The sequence below is a fragment of the Lutjanus erythropterus genome, chromosome 20 (genome assembly GCF_056507025.1).
Source record: "Lutjanus erythropterus isolate fLutEry1 chromosome 20, fLutEry1.hap2, whole genome shotgun sequence".
Taxonomy (NCBI): domain Eukaryota; kingdom Metazoa; phylum Chordata; class Actinopteri; order Lutjaniformes; family Lutjanidae; genus Lutjanus; species Lutjanus erythropterus.
In genome coordinates, this window is record NC_139336.1 from 17,632,902 (window position 1) to 17,652,599 (window position 19,698).

The following is a 19,698-nucleotide window of genomic DNA, read 5'->3' on the forward strand; positions in this document are numbered from 1 at the left end:
ACACGATTTAAAACACTCAGTTTGAGGTTTTTCCGCCGCAGATGTCGTTTCCTCCACCTCTCTGTCATAACTGTTGGTTCTGCTGCTAGCATGGAATATTTGATGCTCTGAGGTAAAGGGCCCTTGAGGATTGTATTTCAGGTCATCCATTACCATAATTGCTTTTACCCACCAAGTAGGCTTTCCTTATGCAACCGGTGCGTAAATGTTTAATTACATTGTTTTAAGGTAACAAACTTTGTAACTGCTTTTGACAGGGCGGGTTTGTTGTTTGAAATGTAAAATAAAACGCTGCTCATGCTGTGTGTGCAAACAATAGATTTAGCTGCTTTCAGAGCCCTAATTCTGTAAGTAAGAAACCGTGGCGGAGTGGAGTCACAGCTTGTGTTTCCGTGTCTACATTACACTCACTTGGAAAGGCGAACAAGACGAGCTGTGGTTAGAGTTACACACTTCTCTGACAGATGTCAGTTTGTTAAAGGAGCTCAGTGTCGCTCATTTGAACAACTGCCTCTGAAAATTTAATTCATGTGTTTTCTGTGTTTGGGGGGGGACTTTGATTGTGGCTTTTAAATAAATCTACCAGAGGCTTTGTGGGACAGTCGTACCATTTGTTCGGGGACATGTGTTAGTTGTAGCTTGCTCTGTTTTGGTTGTAATGTGCTAGCTTGTTGACAGTTGATATTTCTTCCACAGAGGCTGTTGGACATATAATTGGCTCAGAAGCTGTAATAAGCATGCGCTGTGCTTCAGTGCAGTTTGCGTGTTAAAAATGAAGCAGGCGGCTGTGGTGTCAGAGCGCCTCCAAGGCTGTCAAGCTCGAGCGTGCGGCGCATTCATGTATGTCTGCAAGAGAAGTGGCAGCGTTATTGATTTCTGCTCTCTTCTTCGTCCTTGAACACGTTGAATGGGGACTTTCTTTTTTCGATGTGAGAAATATGACTGTTTCAGCAATTCAATTTTTATGTAACATATCACTGCTAAATTTACAATCTAGGTCACTGATCCCATTAGCCCTGCAGGAGTGGGACAGTTTTTTACTTCTATAATGAGAAATTCCAAATGAAACTAAATGGAGACTAGTTGGCGAGATGCCGAGTCAAGATGTGTGCCACCAGTGAGTGTTGAATAGTATGAAAGTTTTACTTCTGAAGCTGCAGGTGTGACTGTTACAAAAAAAAAAAAAAAAAAATGTATTTTAAATTATAACAGCTAAGGGACGATACAGAAAGTGGGGTGATATTTTTAAAAAGCAAGACCCTCTCTAGAGTTATTTCTCAGCTCTGATTTTAAGATTAAAGGGATAGTTTGGATTATTTGAAATGGGGTTATATGAGGTACTTATCCACATGCAAACAGGTTCAGCAGCAAAATGCATTTTAGCTGCTGAAAAAATGTCCATCTAAAAACATCAACATCAGTTTAAGTGTACGCTATATTTAAATATATTTAGTATTTAAGTATATTTATATATATTTTTTACCATTTTACCTTGGTATCAGACAGCCTTTTACGATAGCAAACTGCCATTACATGAGCCAAATATTACTCTCTCCAAAGCCACCAGACTCCACTGGCAAAATGAATAATTGTTCTTTGGTGAATCTGAACAAACCTTTTAAAACACAGAGGTCACACAGTAACAGAAACGAATCGATTGAGGCAGTGATAGTCCAGCAACTCCCATATTCTGTAAGGCAATATGACTGTTTTTGTCACAGGAGTTTGGTTGGTTTGCAGAGAGACATATTTGGATTAAATAACAACAGTTTTCCACCAGATAAGGCTGTCTGATGGCAAGTTAAAGCTCTTAAATATGTTAATGGTGCAACAAACCCCTCATCTGAGTCTCCAGCTCCAAGGGCCGATCCAGAATTTGTCAATAAGGGAGAAAGAGTAGATGTGCTTTCAGCCCCTTTTCTTTTTTTCTTTTTTTTTTTTCTTTACTTTTTGTGTAGGAAAACCATGTTACACAAAATATATGTGTTCAAGCTAACAGAGCTCATAGAACACACAGCAAACAGAGTTAACAGCTAATGGGGATAAATGCACAATCGAGTATTTTTACATCCTTTAAAACCTGTCCAGTGGCTAACTTTAACTCTACTATAGCATGACCTATTGACCTTTCTGAAAACTAGAAAATAAAGCTGAGGTAGAGAGACACGAGATGTGCGAGAAAACATTTTTAATCCATGGCACACAGAAAGGTTATGTTTTTCATGTAACTTCTTTGATGTATCTATTCAGTCTTCTGTTTTTACAGTAAATCCTGCCATCAAAAGGATTAAATTAAATACAGATCTGGGCCATGAAAGAATTAAAGACCCTAAAAGTTTAGACCACCCTCTGTTCAGCAAAGAAAGATTATATAAGCCTTCCCCTTTTCTGACCTCACCTCCCTGAACTAATAATTTTTGTACAGTACTTAAACTTTAAAATAGATATTTAATTCCTCGTCATGGATAAAGCCTGCAGGTATTTGTGGAGTCACTGAAAATCCAAACTGCCCACTTGCACATTGAACTGACCTGTGCACAATCCTGTCCACGGAAATGCTAAACTGTAAGCAAAAACATTTCATTTTAAATCCCGAGAAGTGACTGAACACGCTATAATTTATTACTGCGCATATATTAAAGCACGTTTCTAACGGAATGTAATCACGTGCAGTTTTTCTTTTCTCTCCTTTAGAGTGGCTTCTGCTCTCGTGGCAAAAACAGCCGCCAGGAAACCTCGCTTGTATTTGCTGACAGCAACATTTTGTGAAATATCTACTGCCAGTTGTGACGACATGAACGCAGGCAGAGGACCTTGAGGTGATTGAGTGGATAGAGCACGAGCAGCTGTGGAGGAATATCAGTGTGGCGTGTCGAAAAGAGGAATTATTCGACAAACGTAGTACAGTTTGATAGCATTTAATCCTCAACCTCCACCTGCAAATGTAAAACCCCATGAGAGGTGTAAGATTGAGATAGTGTATCTACGAGTATAAGCATGATCAGGGATCGCTGTGAATGAGCTGGCGATGGCGGTCACAGGCTCAGCCATTAGTTCGGGGTGAATACACCGAGCGGTGCATCTTCTGGCCGAAGATAAGTGTAGATTGGATTGAAAGTGATGAAGAGGAGGGAGGGGATGGACAAGCAGCGGCAGAGGTGAGGAGGATGCTGTATATGACAGAGGACAGGGTGGAGAAGAGTGATGAGCGGCGTTGAAATCCACCCACTCTGAAACCCCCAGTGGAACGGCCTACCTTCTGGTCAGGGTGGCCAGGCGACAAGAACCTAATGCTAATGGGGAGGCGGCAGATGTTCTCATCAGTACAGCGCTTTGAAGTTGAAAATGCTTACTGCATGCTGCTAATGTAACACTTATTTTTTTATTTTTTGAGTGAGAGAGGGAGATACAGAATAGAGAGGGAGATTTTTGGAAGAATTCAGTACCAGAGTATTGGAGGCAAACACATGGGAAAAAAAAGACTATTTGGCTCATCTCACTACAAATTGCATATTTTAAATTTAAGCCTTGTAGAATTGTAGATACCAGAGCCCAAAGTGATGTCTTCACATGTCTTGTTGAACTGTAAATCAAATACAAAGATACAAATAATGTCATAACAGTAATATTGTAGTACAAAGATATTCCCTTTACAATGATGTGGTAACATTTTACAATAAGGGGCAGAACATTTTGAGTAGTTACACTGTAAAAAAATATTTGTTTTAACTTCAAAATGTTAGTGTCCAGACTGCCTTAGATTTTTAAGTTGACTGTTTTTGAAAAGACAAGTTGGGGGTAATTTTGTAATAATTCAAAACAAATAAACTTTTCTAGTTTCTAGTGTTTTCATCATTGTGAAACAAGCAACCATGCTTATCGTAAAATGTATAAGAGACACACAGCAAGCTTTCATCTTGTTTTCTTCAACTACAAAAAAGAAAAGTCTCAGGAGAATTTTAATTCTCATGCAATGCATGCTGGGGAGTCTGCTAATATGCTCATCACGTTTCTTTAGAAACTGACTTCAATTACTTGATTAAACTCTGAACAGTACATTCAATTGATTCAGCATTTCAAGTCAGAAGACTTCAAGTCAGGGGAAATGATGTTTAAAAGTAAATAACAACTTGAGTAAATAAAACTTGTGTATTTGTGTTACATTGATGAGAAAAGATTAGTTGATTCCATTAAATTCCTGTATGATTTTTTTTTGCAGTGTACCAGGGAACAAATGAGGAACAACTGCTGCTAGTGAACCATTAGTTAATGAGTAACTCCTAATCAATTTTTCTAGAGCAGCTAATGATTAGTTAATTAGGAAACAAGTTAGGAACCAATTAGGGACGACCTGATAATTGATGAATCTTAATAAGGAGTTTCCAAATAAAAATAGAGGACCATGCAGTGGATGATGATGAGTTACTGTATGACAGACTGGGAGATAAACTCATTTATTCCCTGGTAAAAACTCCAAAAACGCTTTGTCTCTGATTGTAAATTGTTAGTCAGTGATTTATATGACAACGAGGAGCCAGAACCAGAGAATGCTTGGTATTTTTTCATTTATTTGCTTTAAAAATATAACATAACAACATATATATAACATAATATGTTAAATGATGAAATTATTTTTCTCCAGATCAACTAATTGATCAATGGACTAATCATGTCAGCTCTAATTTTGAGCTAATTTCTAGCTCCCAGAGAGCCGTTGTATTCCATCCATTTCACTTTAACATGAAAATCAAACCTGACAACGCATGAAGCCTGAGATAATAATACATCATAATAATAATTCATCACAGTCATTTTCATATTATACAGAGATTAATAAAAAACAAATGGCTACTGACAAATGTCTGATAGTACAGTAATAAATGATGTTGTGATGGTGGCGGTAGGTGGGACAGATGTTGCCACCGTATGTGAGCGATAGAAATGTGATACAGGCATTTTTTTTGCTGGGAATCTTACATTATGACGTATGAATGATAATTTATATGATAATGATGTTTGTCCAATGAGGTGTTATTAGTATATGTGAGGATTGAGCATATTTTTGTAGATGTGAATGGTAGCAGTATAATGTGATGTTTAAAATATGTGTCTTTTCTATTTGATATGTGAATAGCAGTTATATGTTTGGTAATACTTACCCTGGCTGCGTCAGTCGTTCTGATACAGAATATATAGAGTGATTTATACTCCCAGTGATATGTGATAGAACTGAGCAATGATAGGTAATGCCAATGCTTACCCTTTGAATATTTTTTATTTTATTTGTTCTTTTCTTTGTATTTCTTTTGTTTCTGTTCTTTTATTTGTTTGATTGGTATTTTTTGCCTTATTTTCTTTCTTTCTAAAAGTGAAATATAAAAATGTGTGGCTGGCCACAAGGAAGAACAAGACACATGAAAGCATATAAATCACTTTTTACCCTTTTGATAATGTATTCAGATAAACATGACATTTCAGTGTTGCAGCCTTCACCAGATATCAGATACCCTTGGACATATCTGAGGGTCATTTTCAAAGTGTGTCTGTTTTCCTTCTTTAATAAAAATAAATGTAGCAAACCATGACCTAAGCAAGTGCAAAAAATAGGCATGAACTTTGGCAACGAATGTTTGAATTATGTATGTACAACTGGAAAACAAAAGCAAGGCAGCAGTATCACAATGTTCAGTATATTATTCCATCCATCTATTTCACTTTAATAAGAAACAAAAACAAAAGACAACCTACAAGGTACATGAAAGCATATAAAACAGCAGTATTCAGTATTCTGTGGCTAATATATTCATAAAAACAAAGGCATGATATTTTCAGTGTTGAAGTCTTCTTCAGATATCAGATACCCTTGGACATATCAGAGGGTCGTTATAGCGTCCTCTCATCATAACAGTTATTCATTCATTGGCTGCACCTCCTCCGACTATTTTGGATCAATTTTCCACTCTTGAAAATGATCAAAATTTATCTTATATATATTTCATTTGTCTTAAAGGGGCAACGACATGAGGGGAAAAAATGCTGAGGCTTTTAAAAAATGTGACTCAAAAACTGTGATTTAATGACTCAAGGCTATTTGTGACTTATTGTTTAATGGGGTTTAATGATTTCCTGTAGCTTTCTGTGTCACCATGATGAAAATGTTAGACGTTTTTTACCCTCCATTGGCCTCACAGTGCTCTTTCCTTGCAGTTATTTATGGTGGACAACGCAGCTGATGACTGGAGGATAGCCATGACATATGAGCGCATCTTCTTCATCTGCCTGGAGATCCTGGTGTGCGCCATCCACCCCATCCCAGGGAACTACACCTTCACCTGGACAGCACGCCTGGCCTACTCCTACGCGCCATCCAAGACGGATGCGGATGTGGACATCATCCTGTCCATCCCCATGTTCCTGCGGCTGTACCTCATCGCACGTGTCATGTTGCTGCACAGCAAGCTCTTCACGGACGCCTCATCCCGCAGCATCGGGGCACTCAACAAGATAAACTTTAACACACGCTTTGTGATGAAGACCCTCATGACCATCTGTCCCGGCACTGTGCTGCTGGTCTTCACCATCTCGCTGTGGATCATCGCTGCATGGACTGTGAGAGCTTGCGAGAGGTGCCTGGATCACTTTCTCACGCTATGCAGCACTGCTCAGCATGAAACATAGATAAGGCATAAAAATAGATAATGTACACACTTCGTAGCTCACTCTGTGTCTGAGCATCAAGATAGAAAGATTTACAACAGAAGATTACAGCCCTGCAGTGCTCTGAAAAAGTTTGATCTTATATACAGTGCTTTATTGCTTCATTTTTTTAGTTTTTAAAATGAGAGTTAGTCAGAAAGTGAAGCTGGAGTGCGTCAGTTTGTTCAGGTGCATTAAGGTTGGTCAACCTATGGCATTTATTATTTATTACAGGTACCATGACAACCAGGACATAACCAGCAACTTTCTAGGAGCCATGTGGTTGATCTCAATCACGTTTCTTACCATTGGATATGGGGATATGGTCCCAAACACATACTGTGGGAAAGGAGTCTGCCTCCTGACTGGCATTATGGTGAGAAAAGCAGAGAAAAGTGGACTTGTGTTGGGTTTGGCTAATATTTCATGACCGGAAAGAAAACTAGTTGGCACTCAAATGAAATAGTGAAAATCCACGTTGTATATTTGTGCCTGTCCCTTCTTGTTATTTCACAGGGTGCTGGCTGCACTGCCTTGGTGGTGGCTGTGGTGGCAAAGAAACTGGAATTAACCAAAGCTGAAAAACATGTCCACAATTTTATGATGGACACCCAGCTAACAAAAAGAGTAAGTGAAAGCTCCACACTGGATTATTTTGACATCACAGATTTCACACTTATTTATTTTTATTCAAATTATTATTTGAATTTATTAATTATTTGTTAGGGACAATGCAATTTAACATAGTTCCAATATAGCGCATGAAACTGATGCACAGAGTTTATAGCTATTGCTAATTTTCAACTCTTGTCTCCAGCTGGGTTTTTACAGTAGGCCTACTGTGTGATTAAAACACACATCTTAAAAACCACAATACACGATAGATATGGAAAAATACAATAAAATACATATACTACAATACACCAATAGATCTCAGTAATTCTGAACACAGTTAGCTAAACAAAAACTTGAAACTTGTCTGAAACTCAGACACAATAGTTACAAAACTCTTTTGTGAAACGTTGTGAAACTAGTTTCACACAACAGCCAATCAAAACGGTAATAACATGTCAGATAATGACATTTTTATTCTCATTGACCTCATGCAAGATTAGTAATGCTGTCAACAAACGGAAAACGAACAAAGTTTGTTTATAGTGCAGTTAGAAGGTGACTAATGCTATCACAGGCTTAGTAATTGCTATGTTTTAATATGAAATTTTGATCAGAATCAGGGCTGTTATATCTGACATACATTCACAATTCAAGCTACAATTTCATACTAATGTAAAATGGTGGCAACACAGAGCTTTAAATAGTTAAAGAGAAGGCACTCACTGGAGGATCATTGGCTCAAACTCCTTGAATAATGTGTGAAATGATCCACTGGTCTCTCTTTTGAGTAGGTCTTGTTTTTTCCTCCAGCATATCAATAAGCATTTATGCACTGATAGCTCTCTTCCTATTCTCCAGGACAGCCATTATGATACAAAGTAGCCAGCTGCTGCCAGAATAAAAAGCACACAATACATCCAGACTGAATGAAATGAGACACAAAGATGCAAATGTAGTTACAATGATACTTCCCACTTTACATAATCAAAGCATTAAAATTATGTTTCATACAATTTACAACCTGCAAAAAACTGCATAAAAGTTTCACCACATGAAGACAGCCTAAACTTTGTTGTTAAAGATTTTATACCTGGAATTAATTTGATTTCAGTTGGTAATTGATTGTCTCATTAAGTTACGACTGAAAAGCAGCGGGCCAAGGATTGAAACTTGGGGAACGCCATTCTGTTGTTCGAAAGGGATGAATTTTCTTTGCTCTTTTTTCTTTGCACCACATATTTCCTTTTCTTGACCAGATGTTTGTCTTCTGTTGCGCTGCAGGTGAAAAACACAGCTGCGAATGTTCTCAGGGAGACGTGGCTCATCTACAAGAACACCAAACTGGTGAGGAAGATGGACCACGCCAGAGTCAGGAAGCACCAGAGGAAATTTCTCCAAGCCATTCACCAGTAGGTACCACACTCTGTCTTCCACTGCCCCCTCCATGTTGGTCTAATACTTTTTATCCAGCAGTAGTGTGTTCACTTGGTTGATTCACCGATGCAACACCAACCTGAAATCTGAATTGTTTGACACCTGTAGCAAATATATGTGCTCATATTATTGATGGATCTTGACCATGTTTCACCTGACTTGACTGACTTCAAATTTGCAGATGTGATAATGAGTTGGCCTGTGTATTCTGCATTATAACGAGTGGTAAAATATGCAAGAGAGCTAAATTTATGTAAACAGAATTCACTTATACACTAGAGGTTCATGTAATCTATTTGTATTAGAGACTGGGTAAAGACAGTTGCATATTTTACCTGTGTAAAATGGCATTTTCTCTGAATGAGAATTGGAAAACCTCCTCTAAGATGTGGGTATATTGTGGAAGTAGTCAGCCTCAGTTTTACAGAAGTATTCCTGAATAAAATCTAATTTTACCTTGAAATATTCTCGAGTTACAGAATCCACAGTGGTATGATATTGATCTCTTTCCCTCTTTCTCACCTTCTGCTGTCAGATTGATTCTTGTGTGTCTCTTTGGCTGTATGTCAGCTTGCATGCTGACCTCAGGGGCTGACACATCTGGGTTTCTACTTTTCTAGCGGCTGGTCAGACATTTACCTGTCAGCTAGTCTTTTAGCGGGTCCCTGAGGACTCCCCGGAGTGCTATCTAACTCCAAAACAGTATTGATTTTAGCCTCACCTCGCTCTTGTTTTTCTCCAACCTACAGTGCTTACATGCACATCCAGTCTGTGGCTTCTTTCGATATAACTGGCAATCAAGTCAGTGCTTTATTAAAATAAGTGACTAGATGTACAAAGATTTTGTGATTATGTAGCCCTATGCTTAAGTAAAATGTCTCCTTTTTGTATTTTCTTTGCTTTGTGTGGTTTTATGTATGTATATGGGTCTTTGTGGTGTGCAACTTTGATTTGCTCATGAATCTTTTGAACATACATTTGTGTTTTAAAAACATTAGGATGTTTAATTACAAGGTCGAGAAGATACACAAACTGTCTGCTGCTGCTGCAACCCGCATCCAGATTTGTGCCGTTTAATGGCGTTTTGTCATGGTTGCTTTGTCGAGTCATTATGTCCTTGCTGCTGCATTCAGGCGATTTGCAGCGCTGTTGACAGCGTCTCATGTCCACCTCCTGTTCTTTAGGACAGCCTAATAATGGAAATCCCTTGGAACTAAAGCTAAATCTATACAGAACCAGATTCGGTGGGAAAATGTCACGTCCAGCTCTATGTGCAAGGACAGCCGCTCAGCATGGTGTCAACATCTTCCCAGCACACCTTTATCTTATAAAGATCCTGTTTTATTTAGGAGGTAGTGTGTTCACAGGCCTTATCTTGGAATGTCTTAAAGGGAACATTCTGCACTTTTCATGTGGATGTCCAGTCAGTGTTGGTAATTGAGGTCAATTGAAGCAATAAATTCCTTAGTGTGTGCTATATTGGCCAAGAAAGCTGAGTTCTTCTGCTGCAAAACCTGTTGTTCTGTGTTGTTGTCTGTTTTTGTCAGGATGTCTAGCCTCTGCCTCTGGGTAGCCAGCGGGTGTGCTAGACTGAGGTGGCTAAGGTACACACATTCTTTACTCAAACAGAAGTACAGATACTCATGTAAAAAAAAAGGACTCTGGTAAAAGTAGAAGTACTGATTCAACCTTATTACTCAAGTAAAAGCGAAAAGATACAAATTCTGAAATGTACTTAAAGTATAAAAGTAAAGATCAGCCCTCTGAAGAACATTTCTACAAGCTTTTTCCATGCAAAATTAACTGAACTTCATTTTTCATGACTCCCTCTTTTGTCTGTTCCATCTTGTTACAACGTTTACATATTTTTTATCTTGTAACGTCTGTTGTACGATATGCATGGATGGGTACACCAAGGAGGTTTTTTTTCTACATGTTATTCTCCCAATCATTTAGATTTAAATCAGTCTTGAGGTTAGGAAGGTGGTGCACAATCAAGCAAATAAAAATAATCAATAATGCCCCTCAAGTGCATTAAAACTGAAGTACTGAGCCTGTTTTGAAAATGAAACCAGTGGATAGTATAGATACTTGTGTTCAAATGTCGGGAGTAAAAATAAAAAAGTTCTAAATAAACACTCAAGTACAGATACCTAAAAACTCTACTTGAGTACAGTAAGCATTTGTACTTTTTACTTCCCACCTCTGGTGCTAGATGAGTATTTTTGCCACCTTATACTATTTTTACCCAACAAAGTAATACCTATAGGTGGGGAGGTGTGCTAAATGATTAAACACCGCTACCCTGACATGTGTGCACAAGAAATACTAGTCAGTTAAACTAATTAATATTTAATTAATGAACAACACCAGAGACGTTATGCAACCATCCACCACTAGTGGGGCTGCAGCCCTCTTCTCCTCGCGCCAACATTGTTATAATCAACAAAGTGGGAAACAGTGAAGTTTGTCAGTATTTAGATCTCGAAAATGAAAGACATGCTGCTCCTTTTTGGAGGAGGAGCAGTTTGTTAGTGTTGTAGTGCTAACATTAGCCACACTGTATGGCAGTCATGACATCGTTTACCTGCAGACACTGCGATCCTGCTCAATCATAGAAGAAAACGCATTTAGTGAGGTGTAGTCGTGTTTTGTAGGATAATGTAAAACATTCGTAATGCATGGTGCAAAGTGCTACACGTTTCAGCAGCATTGAAAATACGATTTGGTTATCGATGAACGTGATTAGTGTCTTCAAACAGCTTTTAATACGCATAATTTTTTTTTGGACAGTACTTAACCTTAATGAATAATAAATATGGCTCAATTTTAAGTCTTTTCTAAGTGCTGTAGGAACATCTCTGGCTATAAGCTGCTGTGGTGATACATGGTAACACAGGTGTAGGCGTCAGAACCTCATTCACAATGCATCCTGATACATATAGGCACTGCAGGCACAGCTTCACGAGCTGGAGAACTCAATTTCGGGTAAATGTAGCACACACTGAGGAATGTGTTGTTTTATTTGTCTACGTTTACTGTCTACACTGACTGGACATCAGTAAATATAAAGTGCTGAATTTTCCCTTTAAGTGTTGCTTGTGGCGTAGTTTGCAGGTGTGATCAGAAACTCTGGATTGAGATGAATTCAGGACAGAAAGAGGCCTGACAGCGAGCAGATCGCTCAAGTGGAAGGGTGGAAAGGCCTACAGCCATCCTTGACCTGTCATGAGGCGACGGTAAACATCAAATCAGATATCAGCGTGACTGTTTCCTCCGGTCAAAGCTGCAGGAAGACAGAGTGAAAAACTTTCTCAGAGGTCCTCATCAGTCACTGTAAAGGATGTGAGGTGTAAACAGTTGTTAAATGGAGCCATAGATGCTTTAAGGCACCGTGTGTGTCGGTGAATGTTTACTGAAGTTAACTGGGAGGTTTGTTTTGATTTACTGTATTTCTGATAACCAGGACTAGTGTGGAGGAAAAAAAAGAGGATTAGACTTAGAGAGTAAGCAGAGCTGCAGCGACCAGAAACAGAGAGATAACACACTCCTGGTTGCAGGAAGAAGAAATAAGTCAAGAAAAATCGTTGCTGCCGTTTGGAGAAGGTGAGGTGACAGTGTAGAGATGAGGGTTACAGCAGCCAGACTTGAGCAAACAGATTTTTGCCATCTGAATATGTTTATCTGATGTTGTAATAATTCATTTGTCTACTTCATGTTTCCTTTTTTTCCTGTTTGTGTCGACACAATGCAATAGAGCTCGAAAGTAAGTCTTCGCCTCACATGTAGATACAGACCTGTTGTGTGCATGCTAACGAGAGCTTGTCCTTGAACCCAATAATGTGACTAAAAAAAATTACACTCCCTCATTTGATAAGTGAAATTCATGCCACCCAAAAAAAATGTTGTAGTTTGCAATGACTGAATTGTTTCACATGACACAATCGTAACGTTGCCAGATTATTTCATTAAGGTTTTTACGAGATGTCTGTTCAACTGAGTAGCATGTCAATTTGATAAAATGCACATTAATCTCCCATTTTTCACTAAATCTTCAACATTTTGTGATGCAAACAGCTTTAAATAACCAGCGCAAACACCTTTGAAGTCTATTATTGACACAAGCTGCACATTGTAAACACACCCACAGATGCATATAAAGTGAATTTCAATTATCGGTGATGGAGGGTGTTTTTCTTTCCATTTCTGCATGGATGTGATGAGAATTTGATCTTTAATCAGAAAGCCACTGATTAAACTCCAATCAACTGTGCTTTCACGTACCGAAGGATGACGACTAGAGCTCTACAGGAGGCAGACCTGCAGTAGCACAAGTATTTAATTTATCATATTCCTCAAGTCAGGTTATACAAGTTAGCAGTCATGTTCATACAGATCAGGGCTCAGGGTCATCTTTCGGCGTGTGGAACCATTGTTACGCCTGTTACTTACATTTGCAGCCACATTTTTCCTCCATTTCTCTGTTGGATGACACAGTAGCAAAGACGCTGATCCGGTGTTATCATGGCTGGTAAGCAGCATAATAACATGGACATACAGCTGTCATGCATCTCTGCACTAAGAAGAATTAGCAGAGTTTGCGATAGACACAGTTTAAACACTCATGAGGTCATTTGGAGGGTGCTTTTTTTTTTACCACACCACAGGCATGGTGTTGCACTAATGCAGCAAAATGTCTTAAAGCAGGGTGATTCAACTTTAATATCAAGTGGGCGAACTAAGAAAATCACTAGGATCACTGAATCTGACAAAGATTTGCTCAACTGTTATTGGAGCACAGAGCAAAAATGGGCTGGACTTAGGGTAAATTAATGGCTACAAATAACTGTATCATGTTAATAGATATATTCTATTCTATTCTATAGAGTCTTCAGGAAAACTGGCAAAAAACTAGTCACGATTTAACTTGCAGTGCCTCTTGACAGTCACAACAGTGCACTCATTTCACAATAAACACTAAAATAATAAACACCGTTTATTACCTGTAACAGCTTGCAAAGCAAATAAATACTTGTCAGTCTATTCGCTCTGGAACTGGCAATGTTCTAAATTATGCAAGAGAAGTTTCTGTAGGTTCAAGAGAGATTTTTTAGAGACATTTTTAAGCTTGATGTTTGCTTAGCGTCTCTGTGGCTCACCAGCTCAGAGTGCAGAGCTGCAACGATTAATCAATTATTAATTGATTGATTATTAAATTACTGGCCAATTATTTTGATAATTGATTAATTGGTCTGAGTAATTAAAGAAAAGAAGTCAAAATTGTCTTATTTCAACTCCTCAAATGTGAATATTTTCTGGTTTCTTTATTCTTGGGCTTTGGGAAACACAGATCAACATTTTTCACCATTTTCTGACATTTTATAGACCAACTAAAATGTACAGTCTATGGTACAGATGTCTTAAAGTAGCTCAGAGATATGTAGTTTAGACGTATTTATCATATCACACACATGACAGCCTGATTTGCTGGCAGCTCCTGTGGTTCATAGAAAAATTCAAAGGGTCATATCCATCCTGTGGGCCGCTAGTTGAATAGTCCTGTCTTACAGTATGTTTCAGGCCATAACATCTGTTAATCTGCCAGTGTCTCAGTACAGTTAGATCCCCTTTGGGATTGCTGTCCCTTTCCATCCACAAGGTTGAAGTGGGAATCATAGCAAGAAGCAGGACAGTGAGTGCTTGTTAGCTCAGAGATCAGTGGATCGGAGAGACAGCAAAGTGACCTGAGAGGAAGGTCAGGGTAAAGCCTCCAAGCAATCCCGTTTGAGCCCGAGAGGCTGCCACTGTGACCGACAGCGTGAAGCTGTCAGCAGGGACGGAAACAGAGAGAGAGAGAGGGAAAAAAAAACAAAAAAACGACAGGCTGCAGAACGTTCACCCTGTCCATTAAGCTGAAGAAAAATTAGCATTTCTCCCCACAATGAGGTAAACGGAAGTCATGACAAAGACAGCAAGTCCGGAGGAGTAAAAAAAAATATGGCACTGCACTAACTGATTGCCTAGCAACTGATTGTCTTAACTGATTTAGTGGGGTATTGAAAAGCTTAGCATAGCCGTTTTCCTCTGATGAATACCAAGCAGATTTAGAGTGCCCATTGAAAAGGAGAGCTGCTCATGAGGAGTGATTGGGGGAAAAGGGAAAGGGACGCATAGAATATAAAAGACAGGGCACTGAGGCTTCTTTGTCCTGATCTTTAGCTGCCCTCTGCTTGGACCCCATCTGACAGCTATTGGTCATCCAACTGTGAAATGTTTAATTTTAACAGGTCTTACATCAACTGTAAAGCCATGAAACACTGACTATATCTTTCATCATTTTAGATACCTTCTTTTTCTTTCTTTCATTTGATGACTTGAATAATAAAAAAATTTTGCAGCAGTATTCCTGTACTTGTCTTTAGAGTCTGCTCTGTATGAAGCATTTCGGTCCTCAGCTGTCAGGACATCTTCCCCTTGCCTGTAGTTTTCCTTTAGTGACGCCTGTGGCACCCTCTGTTGGTCTGACCTGTCATCTTCGCTCCACATCTGCCTGTCTGCAGGGAACAACAGAGAAATGATCCTGCATTGCATGAGAATGGGCGTATCGCAGCTAATTATCAAACTCCCAGAGGGCCCCTTTAAATCCCTTCTCAAACTTCATTACTGTTTGCCTTCAATTCACACACGACCTAATGATCACCTCACCCTGCATCCATGTCTCCGTTAGTTTATAGTTTATTTAATCAAAATTTGAAACGTTGGCAAATTTGCCCTCATGATGTTAGCCTGTGTATTGTGCCCGGTTTAATTTATCATGCGTGGGTGATTCAGGAGGAGAAAAAAGAACTCTAATATCTTGAAACCACGTGTGGTCGACACGCTACAATACTGCACAGTTGCTGTTTTTGAACCCCCCGAGAGGAGGAGTAAAAACAGGCTTTAGAAGCCTAATTAAACAGGAGACGTGAATTATTTAAGCATGTTGTATGGAGTAGGTGAGTAAATTTTTGCAGAACTTACAAGTCGGTTCATGAAGAAATGGCTTTTTCTGACTATGTTTAAACAAAATTATGCACGATTAACAGGATTCCTTTGAGCAGCAAATTGTGAAGACGTCAGTTTTTTATGTCTATATTGGAAAGTGTTAAAAGGAAAACAGCATGTGCAGAAAGCTGCAATCAAAAGGTTAAACATTAGTGTCTATGTTTAAGACAATGTTTGACATCTGTGGCTTTTGAGTAACCAAATAATTCATAAACCTGAACAGAGAAAAGTTGGTTTAACCAGAGGGAACACTTTAAAGGGATAGCTTACCCACAAATCAAAAATACATATTTATATTCTCTTACCAGAGGTGCTATTTATCAATCTAGGTTGTTTTGGTGTGAGTTGCTGAGTTTTGGAGATACCAGTAGCTTTCTCTCAAACATAATGGAACTATATGGCACTTAAAATGCCAGAAAAATATATAGGGAAAACATTAAGAGCAGTTTCATGAAGGAACTATTGTCTTTCTACTGAACTACACCCATCGATTGTTTCAACTCAGTGGTGCTAAGGTTACAACTCAGCTGAGGAAAAGTCATTTATGTTTACATCTTGCGCTGTCACAAGCACAAGCCTCTCCTCCACGAGTAGATGCATGTTTCTCTCTGCATGGTGATACAGTTGGAAGGTGTAGTTTGGCAGAAAGAAAATAGTTGCTGCATGAAACTGTTCACAATAAGGTCTGTGGATTATCTTGAGTAACCGGGCCAGGATTTCTGCACAGAGACAAAAGCTGCGTTCCCACTCAAAGTACCCAGAACTTTTAGTCCAAGGAACTACATTTCAAGGAACTAAAAGGTTCCTTCAGCCTGTTGCTGCCTGTGTTTCTATCTTGGCCTGAAGACCGGCCAAGACTAGTCAAATTATGTCCCCGGGACTTAATTTAAACCCTCCAAAGCTTCCAAGTTCCAGTAGAAAGTTTCTGCAGTGGAAACGCAGCTATTGCTGTTGAGTTTTTCAAATGTAACTTTTTGGCACTGTGAGCAAAAAGTACCATCTACTTCCATTATATTCGAGAGATGGCAGACATTTCTATGTCAATGTCTCACATCAAAACAATCAAGTTGGATAAATAGCTCTGCAAGTGAGAGGAAAAATATGTATTTTTGATTCTGGGGTTGATTTCGTATGTGTCAAGTAGCTGTAGGACTTAATAAATTATGTTCTCTGACATTATAAGAGTCCTCTTCATACCTGTAGTATGGTTGTATGTATTGGTTGAGTAGGACATAATAGAGCTGGTCTCATTCTCCTCAGTGGCAGCTCTCTCCCCCTCCTCCTCTGTGGTCTCCTTTCCACTTGCATGCAGCTCAACCAAACAGACTGACCCCTGCATTTTTCTACACACATCCTGTGCATGTCCTATAGGAGTGTCCTCCGTGTGTATGCCTCTGTGTGTGCACAAGTTTAATGACAAAATTCTGATAGCGTTAATTTATTGGGTTCTGAATGGTCTTGTGTTCAGATTGAGAAGTGTTAAAATGGAGCAACGCAAGCTGAATGACCAAGCAAACTCACTAGTGGACCTTGCTAAGGTAAGCTAAGCTAGACTAACAGTCTAACTGCTGCATTGTACATGAGGATAGACACCTATCCTGATAAACTTTCTCTCCTTTGTGTGATTGAATTCAATGCATGCTAGTTCACTCGCTGAATTAGTTGTGTTTTCTAATATAATCAAAGTCTACAGGTGTCAAATAAACAGACAGGCTGTTCACAAGGTGATTAAAAATAAATCTGTGTGATGATTCTGGTTGTCTGCACGAGTTCACCTGAGATTCTCTTCTTTGGGATAAATGAAATAATAACATTTTATTTCACAGCGTAAACTACTAACCCCGGGACATGTTCGCCTGAAAATTACTGAATGAGAGTAACAAGAAACTCCCATTTGTGTCTGTGCCGTTTTTCACTTTATGTATTCTCTGATGTTTGTCTCCAGATGCACTAAACAGAAGTTGACAAACCTTAGGGAAAGACCAGGCAGCGTGCCAGCCTGACACAGCAGAAACAGTAACCTGGGAAGGGAGACACACTGTGATCTGATGATTCAGCCAGAAGTAAAGGCAGAGAAAGAGGGGAGAGAAAGGCCGAGCGCTTTGACATTCAAAAGTACACAACAGTCAAACTGGACTGGGGCCAGCGTGTCATGAACGGTATTAGTTAATATTGCCCAATCACCTCGTGCTGTAAAACAGCAGTGAGAAGAGCTGGGATGTGACATTGGATAAAGGTGGCTTATAGCCAGTGGCGCTCAGCTGGAGCCTGTTATAACGGTCTGTCGCCATAGGAGGGCGGTGTAGCTTCAGTCCCTTCATGCTCCCAGTGGAAAGATGGAGCTTAACAGAGCTGAACATATCATTGGCGGCTGCATCACCACTGCAGTACAATGTGAAATTCCTCAGATCACAATGTATCCCCTTAACTCATTATCCTCCTACACTCTAATACAGGATGTGTTTATTTTATTTAACGTGACTTAATTGATGAACTGTTTTACTGAATGTTATTTCTTTCTACAGCATTTTCTTCACTTTGACATTCAGGCTGAAATACATTCTCTCTTGTCCAGAAATGGGTTGATGGTGTAAATTTGTGGTTGAAGTGGATTTATAATAACCCTGCATGCACTTGCTTCATCAGTTTCATCATCTATTTGTGATATTTGTTCCCTTGCGGGTTGCTAGGCCTCTTTTCTTGGTCTCTAGCATTTCATGCCATCACTATTTAATGTGCTCTTGTTAGATTTCATGATTTACAGATGAGGCTCAGACTTCGGTCAGTTCAGTCCATGTGTAGGCCTCTCCCTGGATGCAGCTAATTTCTTGGATTTTCTTGGACTGGATTGCACCAGCAAGGCTTAATTTTAAACCTGATTAAATAATGGTTTAACTAAATTCTAAGATCCATTAATCTGAATTTTAGGCCTTAAATATGACTTTAACAGGTCTTAAATTTTGATCATGAAGTTAATGTTACTTTTATAAGTTTAATAAGTAATTTTATAATTTTTATAAGTAACTCTTTTCTTGCCCTTAAATGTGTTTTTGGGAAAATAAAATTGTATTGATCTCACTCTAACGACTACAAAACAAAACCAACTTGGAACCAACAACCACTATTGCAAATGGTGCTGCCCGTGATTAAAAAGTGAAGTGCTCTGGACTTAAACATCATATGTGAATAATTCGATTTACTTTGCAAGAAATTCTGATACTTTCATTGTCCTTCATATCATACCCGTACTTTTTTGCCAATATGGACATAAAATAATATTTAATTTCATTCCTAATGATCTGAGGAAAGTCTTTAATAGTTATAAATTTAACTTGTTGAAACCTGCAGAAACCCTTTTTAAATTATGTTGCACCAAACTTTTAACTACCTTAAAAGATTAGATTGCAACCTTAAAAATGTAGACTAAATTGAATTCTGTTCCCAAAAATTCACTTTAAGATGTGATCCAGTTGAGCCATCATGAATAGGCCAATTAGGCTATTTAACTTTTTAGCAAGCCACCAAACAATGCAACATTTTGTTAAGGAATACAGAGCAGCTGAAAGTCAGAATTACATGTGTATAAGATAATATAAACATACACTCAATATTTGGATGTCATTACATGAGCCGTTTAACTAAATGTTGAATTGCAAATGTGAAAAATTTGCACATGACAAGAAATCGAGGATTAAATGAGTGTTTGTGTAATACAATACAGTGAGGCCCACGTCTGCACTGGCTGTCAGGTAGAGCGGTGTCAGTGCTACTTTAGTCCTCACTGATTCAAATAAACAACCTCTCCCATTATTCCCACCTCAAATCAGACGAGGACAAGGTAAGTGATGGATGGCATCGCCTCTAGGCTGCCAGGGATTATTAGTCCTCCGCTGAATAATACCTCAGATA

At 38.8% G+C, this 19,698-nt stretch overlaps 1 protein-coding gene across 3 annotated transcripts in view; it reads left to right on the forward strand.

Annotated features, from left to right (window-relative positions):
* kcnn2 (potassium calcium-activated channel subfamily N member 2) overlaps positions 1–19,698 on the forward strand; it is a 36,192-nt gene that overhangs the window by 12,982 nt on the left and 3,512 nt on the right. For 2 of the 3 annotated variants that reach the window (XM_084746235.1, XM_084746234.1), the window contains exons 3-6: positions 6,208–6,626; positions 6,931–7,072; positions 7,213–7,323; positions 8,593–8,720. In XM_084746235.1, coding sequence (XP_084602361.1) covers positions 6,208–6,626; positions 6,931–7,072; positions 7,213–7,323; positions 8,593–8,720 — 800 coding nt within the window. Of the gene's footprint in view, positions 1–6,207; positions 6,627–6,930; positions 7,073–7,212; positions 7,324–8,592; positions 8,721–12,502; positions 12,512–17,257; positions 17,328–19,698 lie in introns of all 3 variants that reach the window. The other variant, XM_084746236.1, reaches the window with a different exon arrangement.